We start from the raw sequence: 14659 nt of genomic DNA, 5'->3' as shown, positions 1-14659 counted from the left end.
GGGCGGAGAAAGAGAGAGGGAGACCCAGAATCCGAAGCAGGACCCAGGCTCCGAGCTGTCAGCACAGAGCCCAACGGGGGGCTCAAACCCACAAACCGCGAGATCATGACGTGAGCCAGAGTTGGATGCTTAACCGACTGAGTCACCCAGGTGCCCCTGGGATTGGTCCTTTCTTTAAAGTGAGCTCTCGCCCGATGTGGGGCTGGAACTCAACCCCAAGACCAAGAGTCACATGTTCTACCAACTGAGCCCACCGGGAGCCACCCCCCTTTCTGAGTCTAGCTGACACACAGTGCTACATTCGCTTCAGGCGCACAGTGTAGTGATTCAACGTCTCTGTACCTTATGCCACGCTCGCGGCAAGTGGAGCTGCCGTCTGGCACCACACAGCGCCGTGACAGTACCCTTGACTAGAGTCCCTGTGCTGTGCTTTTCATCCCCATGACTTACTCATTCCGTAACCAGAAGTCTGTATCCCCCACTCCTGTTCATCCACTCTGTCCATCCCTGCACCCTGGAACGGTTTTACTTTGGTTTTTGGATCATCTATTGCTAGTACATACAATTACACAACTCCTTTTTGTGTATCAATCTCACATCTTGTGGCCCTGCTGAACGTGTTTATTAGCTCTAACCATTAGTGGGCTCCTTATGTACGCGATCACATACGTGTCAGATCATGTCACCTATGAAAAGAGAATATCAATTCTTCCCTTCCAACCTGGACGCCTCTTATTTCATCTTCTGGCCTGACGGCCCTGGCTACAACCCCCAATAAAATGTTGAACAGAAATGGTGGACAAATGAGGGTCAAAATCACTTACTGTGACCTGGGTACCCTTCCCTACAAAAATCTGGAAACCGTGTAACACGTCAACTTACCCAGATTAAAAAACAAAACCCCAAATAAACAGGAGTGCCTGGCTGTGACTCCTGATCACAGGATCATGCGTTTGAGCCCCATGTTGGGTGTAGAGATGACATAAATTCCAAAAACAGAAACAACCAAGAAACGAACAAAAATCCCCACTTGTAAATTACTGCCGTCACTAGCCACAGCGTACCTTGGAAGTTGTGCTTTAACTTGTTTCTGACATAGATTGTGGTATCTCTCCACTTTTAGAAATCCCTGATTCAACATTCTCTGGCAGACCAAGTCCATTCTTTTACAAACCTACAGGAAGGAAGAAGGAGAAAGAATTTTAAAAAGTAAAAACCAAATAAACAACAATTAACCTAGACTCCTGTCAGCTGCAAGTGCTCTGTGCCGATGCTGCCCCCTCGTTTGCCGTCTGAATCTTTGAATCAGTATATACGGGCGAATGCCTCATAGTTTCTAACTCTTGCAACATTACGTTAAGAAATTAATATTAGTGTAGACAAGGAATATTTCACCTTTGGCTATTTGTTGAATGTTCTGAATGTATCCCCACCACTATGGTCAGAACTATAGTCATGAAGATCAACGTATTCAAAAGGTTTTTAAACTTTTTTTTTTTTTTAAGTTTTTGAGAGAGCGCGCAAGAGGGGCAAGGGGTAGAGAGAGAGGGAGACACAGAATCCGAAGCAGGCTCCAGGCTCCGAGCTGTCAGCACAGAGCCCGACGAGGGGCTCGAACCCACAAGCTGTGAGATCGTGACTTGAGCCGAGGCTGGATACTGAACTGACCGAGCCACCCAGGCGCCTCTCAAAAGGTTTTTCCAAGTTTGAAAAAAGAAAATTCTCCTTTAGCTAAAAATGTGTATTCAAACTTAAGTCCAACCTCTCATAAAGTTTATATCACCTATAATCAGAATGAGAATTCTTATTTCTACCAGTCAGGGTTAACTACAGAGAGTTAGTCTCTGCTAGACTACCATAGTCTCCATGACATATTTTAACATATGTAGCAGAATCCTGAATATTTTGAATCTTTGAGGAATACTGTGCTTTTTATAGAGTAAAAGCACAAAATCATAGTCAGAACATCTAAAGTGGACCCTGACTTCTACACATTCTTGAGCAAGTCAGCTACCGTGTGTAAAAGGTGGGCAGCATCTAACTCCCAGGGAGATCATTAGGATTAAATGAAACAATAGACGCTAAAATCACTTGGTAAACTCTAAAGTACTATGTAAAGATTGCATTAAATAAACTTTGTTGAACTTAGTACTAATTTGAAAACTTTGTTCCATAGATGCTAGATTTCTGCGACATCCCGGCACCTTTGTTATCCTAACACAACCTGCTACACAAAATCCATTTCTTCTTTGATCCCTGAGAATTTGGCAGTGACTCGGCGCCATCAACTTGAACACCAGCTCTCACTGCATAGTGTGGACACTGAGAGTGCACGACACAGGTAAATCTGTACCAAGGCCAAGTCAAGCAGGTGGGCTTGTCATATGCTTCTTCCCATCTCTCGTGGTGCCCAAGCACAAACGCTGGACAAACCCTTGTTGAAACGGAAATGCTGATGAAATCCTTGGTGTCTGTTTTCCCCTGAGAACACAGACACACAAATTCTGGCAACCTGGACAATGAAGGCTTTACTGCTCTAGTACTAAATACTATGGGCTTCCTAATTCACAACACACCAGATGAAATGTGTTAAGAAACACTGCTTTTCAATTTGAAAACAAGAACAGCAAATTTTAAGTACTGAGTAATTCTTAATAAATGGTATTTTAAAATATGGTGGGATTCTACCCCCCCCTTCCTTTTTGGTAGAAAGAGGGCACAAGTGAGCGAAGGGCATAGAGAGAAGGAAGAGAGAAGTGGGGCTCATGCTCACCTGATGTGGGGCTCGAACTCACAAACCACAAGATCATGACCTGAGCTGAAGTCTAATGCTTGACCCACTGAGCCACCCAGCTGCCCTGGAGGGATCTGTTTCTAACTAAAATAAACCAACTGTCAACATACCTTCAATGTCTATTAAAGAAAATGACAGTAATAAAAACAATATGTATCAAGATAACTTTTAACGTTTATTTTTTGTAATCTCTACACCCAACGTGGGGCTTGAACCCACAATCCCGAGATCAAGAGTCCCATGCTCCCCCGACTGAGCGAGCCAGGTGCCCCAACATAAATAACTTTTAAAGGAAAAATAACTCTTCTAAAAGTATCTAGTGAGTTCCATTTTTGCAAATCTCTTTGATATGTGGCTTTAGAGGAAGTAAAATATCATATCTGCTTCTGTATTCAATCTACTGAGATATTACCTTGGAAAATTCTAGAAATCATAATATACAAGGATACATTTCATGAACTCTCGGTTTGCTGACATCATCTAATGTCGCAACAGCTACTGGAAAGCTCTGTCCACTTGTGAAAGAAGGCGAGTGAAAAATGGGCAAGAACAGCTTAGTAGTATAATGAAAATATTTTAGATCTTACAGACTCCTTCAAAGGGTCTTGGGAACCGCTTTGGGATCCCAGGACTAAACCTGAAGAACCAGTGCTCCATTCAAGAGGACAAAGGGCCTAAGATAGAGGTGTGGCCCGTGCGAAGGCACAGGGTCTGGAGTGAATACGCCACTGAGCAAATAGTGACGACAGAGCAGATGTGCAGGCAAAGCTGAGTGAAATACTTGGAGCAGAGAAATCAGTAATGAGAAAGAACTTTAAAAAGACTGCCCATTTTGGGAAAGATCTTGTATGGAGAATGGTCATTTTCTGTAAGCAGAAAATCTATTAGGACCAAAGATGTGGGTCCAGAAAATCCATGAAGATGAACCCCCAAAGGAAGAAATGGAAGATAAGAAAATAAAGGCTTATATACAGAGTCTCAACATTTTAAAAAAGTGTTTATTTTATTTTTGAGAGAGAGAGAGCATGAGCAGGGGAGGGGCAGAGAGAGAGAAGGGGACAGAGGATACGAAGTGGGCTCTGCTCTGACAGCAGAGATCCCAACACAGGGCATGAACTCACAAACCGGGAGATCATGACCTGGGCAGAAGTCAGATGCTTAACGGACTGAGCCACCCAGGTGCCCCTCAAGTAATATTTAATGTTAAAAGCTGGTAAAAAGATGGGGCATCTGGGTAGCTCAATCGGTTGAGCGTCTTGCCTCTTGGTTTTGGCTCAGGTCATATGATCTCATGCTTTGTGAGTTTGAGCCCCGCATTGGGCTCCATGCTGACAGTGTGGAGCCTGCTTGGGATTCATTCATTCTCTCTCTCTCTCTCTCTCTCTCTCTCTCTCTCTCTCTCTCTCTCTCTCTCTTTCTCCCTTCCTCCCTCTTCCCCTCCAGGGTGTTCCTATCAAAATAAATAAACTTGAAAAAAAAAAAGCTGGTAAAAAGAGAAAACAGGAGGTCACAAAGACAGACAAATTGGAACAGCACCGAAAAAGCTGAAGTCAAAAATATTTTAAGCATTAGTCAATACTGTAGGAAAAGATCAGCCTTTAAAGCGGTATTCTTTCTTTCCTGGATGTTTGATAAGCATGGACTGACCAGTAGCACAAAAACAAAGATACAACGGATCATATATCTTTGTGGAGAATTCAGAAAGAAGCAAAGTGGCCTCTGAACAGTTGGGCCCCGAACAACACAGATTTGAAGTGCACGGGGCCACCTATACATGCATTTTTCTTTTTTCTTTTTGTGGATAAATTCAGTACAGCTCTGTAAATGTATGTTCTCTTCCTTATGATTTTTTTTAAAGATTATTTAACTGTAAATAATTTCTTTTCTCTAGCTTACTTTATCATAAGAATAAGGCATATGATATGTGCAACACCTGAAACATGTGTTAATGGACTGCTTATGTCACCGGTGAGGCTCCTGATCAGCAGTAAGCTATTAGTAGTTGAGCTTTTGCGGGGGGAGGGGGGGGTCAAAAGTTCTATGTGGATTTTCAAATCCATCGTGGTTGGTGCCCCTAACCCTTGTGTTGTTCAAAGGTCAACTGTATGCTAATTTCCCCTGCGATACCTGATTATGTATGCTAGCTTGCAATGCAAAATTATCTCATTTAAAATATAGCTTTATACATATGGGTAGTTTAAGAATTTCCCAAAGCTAAAGGGAAGAGTATTTATTTCCCTGGTTTATTAAAACAAAACAAAAATCCTAGCAATTCAGCCATTTGCCCAAGACAGTAAAATACAATTCTGAAGTCTAATATACAAAGATGATGACTCTGTCAAAAACTACCATGACATTTATAGGTCAGCCAAAACCTACACTATCAATATAGAAGGGAGCTGATGGAATATCAGCCTCTAATGGGGACATTGGGTTTCGATCCCTCTTGCTGTCCCGCTTTGAGAGAACAGATGTGGTTTTTCCTTGTTAAGTACTTCAAGATTTAAAATGCCGTGTATCTTTTTCATCATTTTCTAACATAAGTAGTAATGAAAATTTTTCTTCACTCTGTTTAGAAATCTTTTCTGACATGTTGTGCCACCACGGTCCTTGACGATGCAAGACACGTACGCCGTCAATGTGTGCGACCCACAATTTCCCTGTTAAACCTAATCTTAATATCAAAATCTTGGCTGATTCTAAGATGCACATTTTTGCATATTTTAACATTTGACATTGGAAATGGTCCTAGAATTATAACTGGCAGCATTTCTTCTTCAGATGTCTTAGAATGCCTTGGAATATAAAATGGTGGACTTTGATTTTGTTTAAGATGTTATAGAGACTTTAAGATGCTACCAATTTAACAAAAGCTCTTCTGGGGGGGGGGGGGACATAAGCACTGCTACACAAATCTACATATAAGTTGATCAAGACACATTCTGATTTCAAAAATGTTAAAATCTGAAGCTGTATCTTAGAATCAAGGAAATATTGTAATGGAACCACATTTTTCATGTACTTATTTCATGGTCTACATTCTCAAGTGAACTGAATACTTGATGTTTTTCTCCAATGAATCCAGAAGCTATTACCAAAGATTAGGCTGCTTACTAATAACCCTCAAACTGGAAGGAACTTAAGACACCAGAACCTTCAGTGAGGACATGGAGACATTAAGAAATTATGTAATTTGCACAAAGTCACCACACCATTCAGTGGCAAAAGGAAAATTAAGAATTCAGGCTTCTAATTAGTATCTTCTTAAATTTAGCAATCGGCGGCATAGAGATGGAAATAATTACCCTAATTACTCTCAACTGATTGCGGTCTCACTAACACTGTCCTGCGGCAGGGACTGTCAGCAGCGGCCTCAAGTAGGACTTCTTGAGCAGGCAACATGAGGTCTCAAGGACATCGGTGGGCGTTCTCCCCACAGTGCTGAAGTTAGAGAGATGGCGCTAGACCAAAATCTTTCTAGAATTCTTCCAAAGTTCAAAAACCAGAAAACAATGAGACAAATCTGCACTGTAAAACATTTTATAAGCCATCTGTCCTGATTCTTCAAAATGCCAACTGCGTGGAAGAATGAAAAAAGTAGGGAGAATGTTCTAAAGAGACAAATGTTTTATTAGATTCAAAGCACTTATCATCCACCAAAAAAAACAAAAAACCAAAAAAACACTATAGGGACATTTTGGGGACAATTGAGAAATTAAAATGTAAAATGTAATTTTAAATCCCTGGAAAGTGATAATAGTGTGATCACAAAAAGGACAAAAATGTCATTTTATTTGCATTTTACTTTCAAATGGTTTAGTGAAATAAATAATCTGTGTGTAGATTTAGAGAGGGAGAGAATGATCAGACAACTGAAAGAGATAAAGCAAATGTGGCAAAAAGTTAATGATGGGTAACAAATCACTTAAAAATTGTGCTTCCGTGGCATGGATTATCTAATATACAATACCATATAAAGAGACACAGAGTTAATTATGTACTAGAATCACAACTTTTACATTTTTTGGGTATCCCCCGTAGATGTTCACTTGGAAAGAAAATATAAATTTACTATTAGACTGAGCAAAACAATCAGGAAGAAAAGCCTGTTCCCAGGATTTCTATAATGCCTCCTAAAAGCCAAAGAGAAAAGCTCTTCTGGGGCGCCTGGGTGGCTCAGTCAGTTCAGCAATCAATTGTTGATTTTGGCTCAGGTCATGACCTCGAGGTCTGTGGGATCGAGCCCCGAGTCGGGTTTGTGCTGACAGTGCAGAGCCTGCTTGGGATTCTGTCTCTCCCTCCCTCTCTGCCCTTCTGCCGCTCACTCTGTCTCTGTCTTGCTCTCTTGTTCTCCTGCAGACAGCTACTCACTAACTATACACTAGCTTCATATCATCTTATCAATGTTTGTTATCATTAAGAGTATTTTTCTGGGCGCCTGGGGGGCTCAGCGGGTTAAGTGTCCGGCTTTTGCTCAGGTCATGATCTCACAGTTCGTGGGTTCGAGCCCCGCATCGGGCTCTGTGTGGACAGCTCGGAGCCTGGAGCCTGCTTCAGATTGTGTCTCCCTCCCTCTCTGCCCTCCCCTGCTTACGCACTCTCTTTAAAAAATAAATAAATGTTAAAAAAAAAAAAAAAGACAATTTTTCACTCAAGCTTCTTAAAATGCTCCTAAATTAAAACATTTTCTCATCTTGTCTGTTGGAGGTAAATACGAAGCAGCTCACGTTTCAGCTCTGCTATAATTTGTAACAGAAAATACATTCTCCTCACAACAACATTTATGTTGTGTTCATCACACAGGGCAGTGAAGCGCTTTTTAGAACGATTCAGGGGCGCCTGCGTGGCTCAGCTGGTTAAGCGTCTGACTCTTGGTTTTGGCCCAGGTCATGATCTCACAGTTTGTGAGGCCGAGCCCTGCATTGGGCCCTTTGCTGACAGTGCAGAGCCTGCTTGGGATTCTCTCCCTCCCTCTCTCTCAAAGTAAGTAAAAAACTTCAAAAAGAGAGAGAGAGAGAGAGAGAGAGAAAACGATTTCATTTATTCAACAAATACTGAATACTGATACAGAATCACAGACTATGAAGGATCCCCGATGAAAGGGTATAGGAGCCTAAATTCAGTGCCCGACCGGCCCTTCCGGAGACAACTCCGAGGAACAGGAGGGGGTCAAGTTCAGGCAAGAATCCCAGACGCTTTCCCGAGGTGCTAACAGGACGGTGTACCCCGAAGACAGGCAGGAGCGGCTGCGGACAGAAGAGGCGTGCTTGCAGGACCGGGGTATCTGGGAAACCCAACAGCTCGACGATGCTGGTTTCAATCAACCTTCGTGCCAGACGCTGGAAGGAGGTGCCCGGGAGAAACCTCTTGCAAAGGTGATCTTTCGCTCCTAGTCTCAAACGTCAAGAGACTGGACCGTACGCACAGGCCATCCTTTGAAGCTAGCACCTTCTCCCACCCCGCGAGAACCCGCACACCCTGCATGCGGGGCGCGCAGGTGCCTCTGGCCCCGGTCAGGAAATGATGACACGAAGGGGTGCGGGTTGTTTCCTGATGTCTTCACCTGACCACCCCCCCTCCCAAAAGTTGTCCACGCTGGAGCTTCTCAAAACAGCTTCTTAAATCTGGCCGGTCTGTGACATGAAAAAGGGCAAAGGGAGGGGGAGCCTGACCATTGCCGTAGGTCATATGACACGCCACACAATCCTCTCGCTGCTCTGATTAGTCACCCTGCTCCAAGCACTTCGTCACACCGTATGTCATTTTTGTTTCCGCCAGGAACGTTCTTTCGCTGTTACTAACTGGACAAAAACTCATCTTGAGGGAGCCTCTCCTGAATAACGTCAACATTCTTGTATTTATCATCTTTGCACTTGTTATCTGCCGCCCTGTAAGTATGCTCCTTCTGTTTTCATGATCCTGCGGGCAGGCTTACTGACTGAAACCCTCTTTCAGACTAGAATCTTCAGGAATAATGAAGTGTCCCCCACATGTTATAATCATGTACCTGTACTTAAGTACCTGGCAATAAAAATAACGTAATGATGAGATGGGGAGGGGGGAGCCACAAATCAGCAATACAGAGAATATATTCTCTGTAACACCGCAACAAAGAGCCGTGCTTCTCCAAGTGTGCTCTAGGGACCCCTGGGATCCCCAAGATCCTTTTGAGAGTCTGTGAGGACGAACTATCTTCCTAATACCAAGATGTAACTTGCCACTTTTACTCTCGTTCTTTTATAACATATAGTGGACTTTTCCAGAGGCAACAGGACACGTGATAACATTTTTTGACAGCTGATGAAGTATGTACTGTCTATTCCTGTGTTCCTGTGTCTTCTAGAATTTTCTAAGGTAAGCTCTTAGGTTCTCAATAACTTTTAAGAGTGTAAAGATGTCCCGGATTTAAAAAAAAAAAAAATGTTACAGAACAACAGAGATGAGGAAAACAGCTTGGCTATTAAAAAATAAAGAATAACTGTTTCTCATTATCCTTTGTATTTTCTACCAATCAACCTTCTCTGTGACTACAGTTTTCTAGCATATTTGAACACAAGCTGGAAAAGGAACTATAAACGGGGAACAGATTTAAGTAGCTAGAGTGTCTAAGGCAATACCTTGGGATAAAGTATGTCTGCATTTGGTTACCTACCAAAAGATTTCCTTCTAGATAACGAGCAAGCCTTCTGAATTTAACCTTTAGTCGTACTTATGACCTGAACCGCTAATAGGGTTCCATTAAATTTACAGGAGCTACGCTCAAACCGCACAGGAAGAAACTCCTAGGATCTCGCTAAAACATCTTTGAAAATGCCTGTCGCATTCATGATTCAGTGAGTGAGAACACCGTGCTCACCAGTCGGAGCTCTGCGCTCAAGCCTGGCTTAGACATGCTCCCTAACAGGGCAGGAACTCACTTCTTAACCTTTGCTACTTGTTTCAAAAACTCTCAAACTTGTCAAGGGGGCCTAGGTGACGGTCTAAAGCTGCATCAGCACAAATCTGTCTGATCTACTGGAAAAACAACTCAAAGTACAAGTTTTGTCATTTCAAAAGTTCTATTTGGCCAAATAATTTTAAGTATGTTGGAAGAGTTAAATATTTAAAGAACTATTTCTGTGTAACCAGGATTTCCAGGCTCTGGGCACTCTGGGCATATTTTTGGAGTAACAGTCAATGGCAGGGAAACCCCAACAATTCAACAGGCTATTTGCACAATCCCTTGGAAGTAGCCAGACTGCGGAGTCAAATTTAAATTATTCGTGGTCACAGGAAGCAAAGACTACACCAACCAAAGTGCACAGAGAATTCGAGAATGTTATTTTAGCAATTTCAACGTTTTGAGAGCAAATCTTTTGTGCCTGTTGGGCACCTAGTTTAGGTGCTAACAGTTACAGTTGAGGTCCTAGTAAGGCAAGTAACCTGGGAAGGAAGAAAAACCCCAAATATCCCAACATCAACTGCTGGGTAGTTGACATTTAGCTTTACGGAAGCTAATTCTGTTCTTAATTAATATCGCTCTCTTCAAAGCATATCCAGCCTTAATTCCACCAAACAAACAAACAAACAAACAAGCCCCACACACTTAGAAATGAAAGGAGCTAAGAAACTGATGCTCCAGATAGCAGCACCCACACTGAAGTTCCTGGAGTTTCTGGCCAACAGTTCTTTAGGTACAAACGGCCACTTGGCCGGAAAGGGCACGGCAGGCACCCCCTGCACCCGCCACACAGCTTCTAGACTGCCAGTTTCATAAAGACCACAACTAAATTAATGCTGACATCTAGTGGCAAGAAAGAACATCTTTCTTTTATAATGCTACCTGAATTGTGCCTTAGGACACCAAACCAATGACTCTGAAACCAAAGACGTTTCCAAATCCCCACAAAAGATTACCCACTTAATCTAAGAATCATCTACCGATCTTAAGTAAGCAGAGGAATTTCCTCATTCCTAAACCAGAGGGAAAAAGCACCCCTCTTTGAGACATACAATTGGCGGCAGAACCTTTTGGGCTGGGGGTGGGGGGTGATGGTGGGGCAGGGGATGCTAAGGGACTCCCCATGAAAAATCCTTGTTTGAGACCACAAATCGTATCCTTAAAAGCTTGGGACAGGTGACCGCTTAAGAATGCAGCTCAGTATTTCCCTGGAAAGATGTCATTCATCAATAAACTGGGGTGCATTTTAACTCTGTCCCGAAAGAAGCCAGCTCCCCCCCTTTAAAAATGCTTTTAGTTTCTGAAAAAGCGAACGACTGAGAAAGGAACCGTGTCCTCCACACCTACAGAAGTGTGACCGCGCCAAGCTCTCCAGAGCCATTGTCTGGCTCAGAGGCTCGACCCGCAGACGCAAGACAGGACGGCAGGAAGCCCGATCGGACACCGTGCTTTACCAACCCGAGGGAACGCTGGAGATTCCACAGGGACTTCCAGGGTGCCATGCTCTGGGAACTCGGGGACACCCAGTTTTGAAACGGCGCTTTCCGGCGGAAGAATTCTCCGCCCTGCAGCCCGGGACGGCGAGAAAGAACACCGGCCGTCGGTCTGAATCACAATTCGTCCACTTTCCTTTCAGAAGCCCGGTCTCCCTCCCACACAGCGCGGTCATGGCCAAGCCGGAGCTGCAGGTGTGAACGCGGCCGGTCGACGGGAAGCTGCCGCGCACAGCGCATCCAGAAGTCCGTCTTTGTCCTCTCAGAAGCCACCCCGAGCCCGGATTTCGCTTCGACGCAGAACCGGCCTGCAGTCCCTTCAAAATGTCCACCTCCTTCAACCTCCTTCCCACTTGGAGACAAACCCACCGACAGGAAGCACAACCTCTCCCTCAGCTGAGCCGTTCGTCAAGCCCTCGGCCGAAGCTCGGCGCGCGGTAGGATCCTGACGGCACAGATCGCGGAACCTCCGCGGCTCCGGGGTGGGGGTGGGGGTGGGGGGCACGGCGTCCCCCAGAGCCGGCGGCCGGGGGCCCGGGGTCACTAGTTAGGAAACGGCCGGGAGACCCGGCGCGGCCCGGGGGTGGGGAGGGTCGGGGCGAGGCCCAGCCGGGCTCCGTCACCGGCCAGCCGGGTCGCGTTCCCGCCCCTCCGGGCGCCCACCGGGGTCGGGGAGGCCTGACCAGCAGGGAAACCTAGGGGGCGGAGGGGGGCACAGTGCGTGATCCCCACGGACGAGCCGAACCTGGCGCGGCCCGGCCGGGGGGCTGGAAGGTGGGGCACAAAAGGCGGCGACCGGAGCCGCGAGGTCGGCGCTCGGGCGCGGCGGCGGCGGCGGGGCGCCCAACTCCCGCCCCGCTTCCCGGGCCCCGCCGTCCCGACCCCGCGGCGGGAAGGGGGGGCGACCCCGCTGACCGGCGCCCGGACTCCGCGTCCCGGAGCCGGCTGCGCCTCCCTCCCCGGGGACGCGCTCGCCTCTCCGCCCCCTCCCCGGACCGCGGCCGGCGGAGGGGGCGGCGGGGGTCCCGCGGGGGCCTCACCAGGCGGAGCTGGCTAATTTCGTCGTAGGACATAAAGCTGAGGATGTTCTCGATGGCTACGATGGGCAGCGCCACCAGCGTGTTGTTCTGAGGCAGCTGGTCGGGAGCCAGCGGCGGGGCCGGGGGCGCCTGGGAGCCCGGCTGCGGGGCCGGGGCCGGGGGCGGGGGCGGCAGGCGCTGGGCAGAGCCGGCGGCCGCACAGGGGCCGCCGTCGCCGTGGCCGCCGCCTCCTTCCTCAGCCATCCGCTCCTCCGACGCCGCCGCCATCTTGGGGGTTTGATGCCTTCCCCCCACTGCAAGGGGCCCAGGGGCGCTTCCGGTGCGTCACTTCCGCCTGGGCGCGGGGCGGGGCGGGGCGCCGGAGGGGCGGAGCCTGCGCGGGGACGCGCGGAGAGAGCCGCGGAGGTCGCCGCGGAGGTCGCAGGTCTTCGCGGCCGGGAGGCGGGGTCGGGCCGTGTCCGCCCCGGGAAGGCGACCCGAAGCCGCCCAGGGCCGGAGCGCGAGGGAGCCCGGCCGGTTGAAGTGCTGTCCGCCGGAGCGCGTTTCTTGGCGCGCCCCCTGACGCGGGACGGTGGCCACAGTGTCGCCTGAGTGCAGGTGGGACGCGGCTCAGAGTCGTGGTTTCCGCGGACCCAGGAGTGATTATTTTAGGCAGGTAACAGGAGTGAGGTACTGATTGCAATAAGCAAGTGGAAGAACCTTGACGACATCAAGCTAAATGACAGAAACCAGGTCCAAGGGACAACACTCTTCTGGAAGTCTGCAGCCTAGTCCGTGGCGCGGAGGGGGCGGGGAAGGGGGAAGCGGGAGGGGATGCAGGAGAGGGAGCTGCTTCCTGCTGTGGGGCTGGGGTGCTGCTGGGTGATGTGGGGGGGGGTGGTGCGGGGCCGGGGTGCTGCTGGGTGACGGCGGGTGCGGGGCCGTCCTGTTGGGTGATGGGGGCTGTGGGGCCGGCGTACTGCTGGGTGATGGAGGGTGCGGGGCCGGGGTGCTGTTGGGTGATGGCGGGTGCGGGGCCGGGGTGCTGTTGGGTGATGGCGGGGTGCGGGGCCGGGGTGCTGCTGGGTGATGGGGGGGTGCGGGGCCAAGGTGCTGCTGGGTGATGGCGGGTACGGGGCCGTCCTGCTGGGTGATGGGGGGTGTGGGGCCGGGTTGCTGCTAGGTGATGGCGGGTGCAGGGCCGGCCTGTTGTGTGATTGGGGGTGTGGGGCCGGGTTACTGCTGGGTGATGGCGGGGTGCGGGGCCGGGGTGCTGCTGGGTGATGGGGAGTGCGGGGCCGTCCTGCTGGGTGATGGCGGGGTGCGAGGCCGGGGTGCTGCTGGCTGCTGGCGGGGTGCAAGGCCGGGGTGCTGCTGGGTGATGGTGGGGTGCGGGGCCGCCCTGCTGGGTAATGGGCTGGGGGAGATGTGTGCAGGGCTGGGGGGGGGGGATGCGGGGGAGGGAGCTGCTTCCTGCTGCGGCCAGGGTCCTGCTGGGGTGAGGAAGAAGGAGCGGGGCCGGAGGAGCGGGGACTTGGGGGGCAGAGGGGAGGAAGATGCGTTCTGTGGGGCCGGGGATGAAGGCGCTTCAGAGTCTGAGATAGAGGGAGCACAACCTTGTGAGTACCCTGAAATGTTAAAGTGATTTTTAGAATATATGAATTATATCTCAATTAAAAACTTGATTTAGGGGGGCTTGAGTGGCTCAATCCGTTAAGCCTCTGACTCAGGTCATGGTCTCAGGGTGGTGGGATGGAGCCCTGGGTTGGCGGAGGCTGCTTGGGACTCATTCTCTTGCTCTCTGTCTCTGAAAATAAATAAATAAACATTTTAAGTTGATTTAGGCGGGAATCATCAAAAAAATACTAAGCTGAGAAAGTAAAGGTGTGATGTGGAATCTAATATTTAGGTAGTCTCAAAATAATTGCCCACAAGTTACATGTTCATCGCAAAGATAAAAAAGAAGTTTACAATAGAGAAATTCGGTGGCCACTATCGTATCCAAATCATCAGTATTAATATCAGGAGTTATGGGAGGAATGGACATCATGTACCTCCTGAGGATGTGACACAACATAACATTCCTGCAAAAAAGAAAAAAAAGGCATAACCTTTATTTGAGGTAGGCAAATCTGGATAATTGATCAGTGCTCTGTAAAAACAGTATTGTCATGAAAGACAAAGACTAAGGATTTGTGCCAGATTAAAAGGGACTAAGGAGATAAAATAACTAAATTAACGGGTGATCCTGGATTAGGAAAAATAGCTCTAAAGAACATTATTGTGACAGTTGGCAAAATTTGAATATGGGCTATGTATTAGATAATGTAATCATATTTCATTTTTTGATTTGGATAATTGTGATCTCGTAAGAAAATGTTCTTCTTAGGAAATACACATTGAAGTTTTAGGG

At 47.8% G+C, this 14659-nt stretch overlaps 1 protein-coding gene across 5 annotated transcripts in view; it reads right to left on the bottom strand.

The window, feature by feature from the left end:
- Nucleotides 1–12537, bottom strand: part of FBXO28 (F-box protein 28) — a 38142-nt gene extending 25605 nt beyond the window's left edge. For all 5 annotated transcript variants that reach the window (XM_042975744.1, XM_042975747.1, XM_042975746.1 and 2 more), the window contains exons 1-2: nt 12268–12537; nt 1065–1174 (exon numbers count right to left, since the gene is read on the bottom strand). In XM_042975744.1, coding sequence (XP_042831678.1) covers nt 1065–1174; nt 12268–12534 — 377 coding nt within the window. In that variant the 5' untranslated portion in view covers nt 12535–12537. The remainder of the gene's footprint in view (nt 1–1064; nt 1175–12267) is intronic.
- Between the last annotated feature and the right edge of the window lie 2122 nt (nt 12538–14659).

Source organism: Panthera tigris, chromosome F3 (assembly GCF_018350195.1).
Source record: "Panthera tigris isolate Pti1 chromosome F3, P.tigris_Pti1_mat1.1, whole genome shotgun sequence".
NCBI lineage: Eukaryota > Metazoa > Chordata > Mammalia > Carnivora > Felidae > Panthera > Panthera tigris.
Note: the sequence above shows the minus strand (reverse complement) of the source record. Positions and strands in the feature narration are given on the sequence as shown.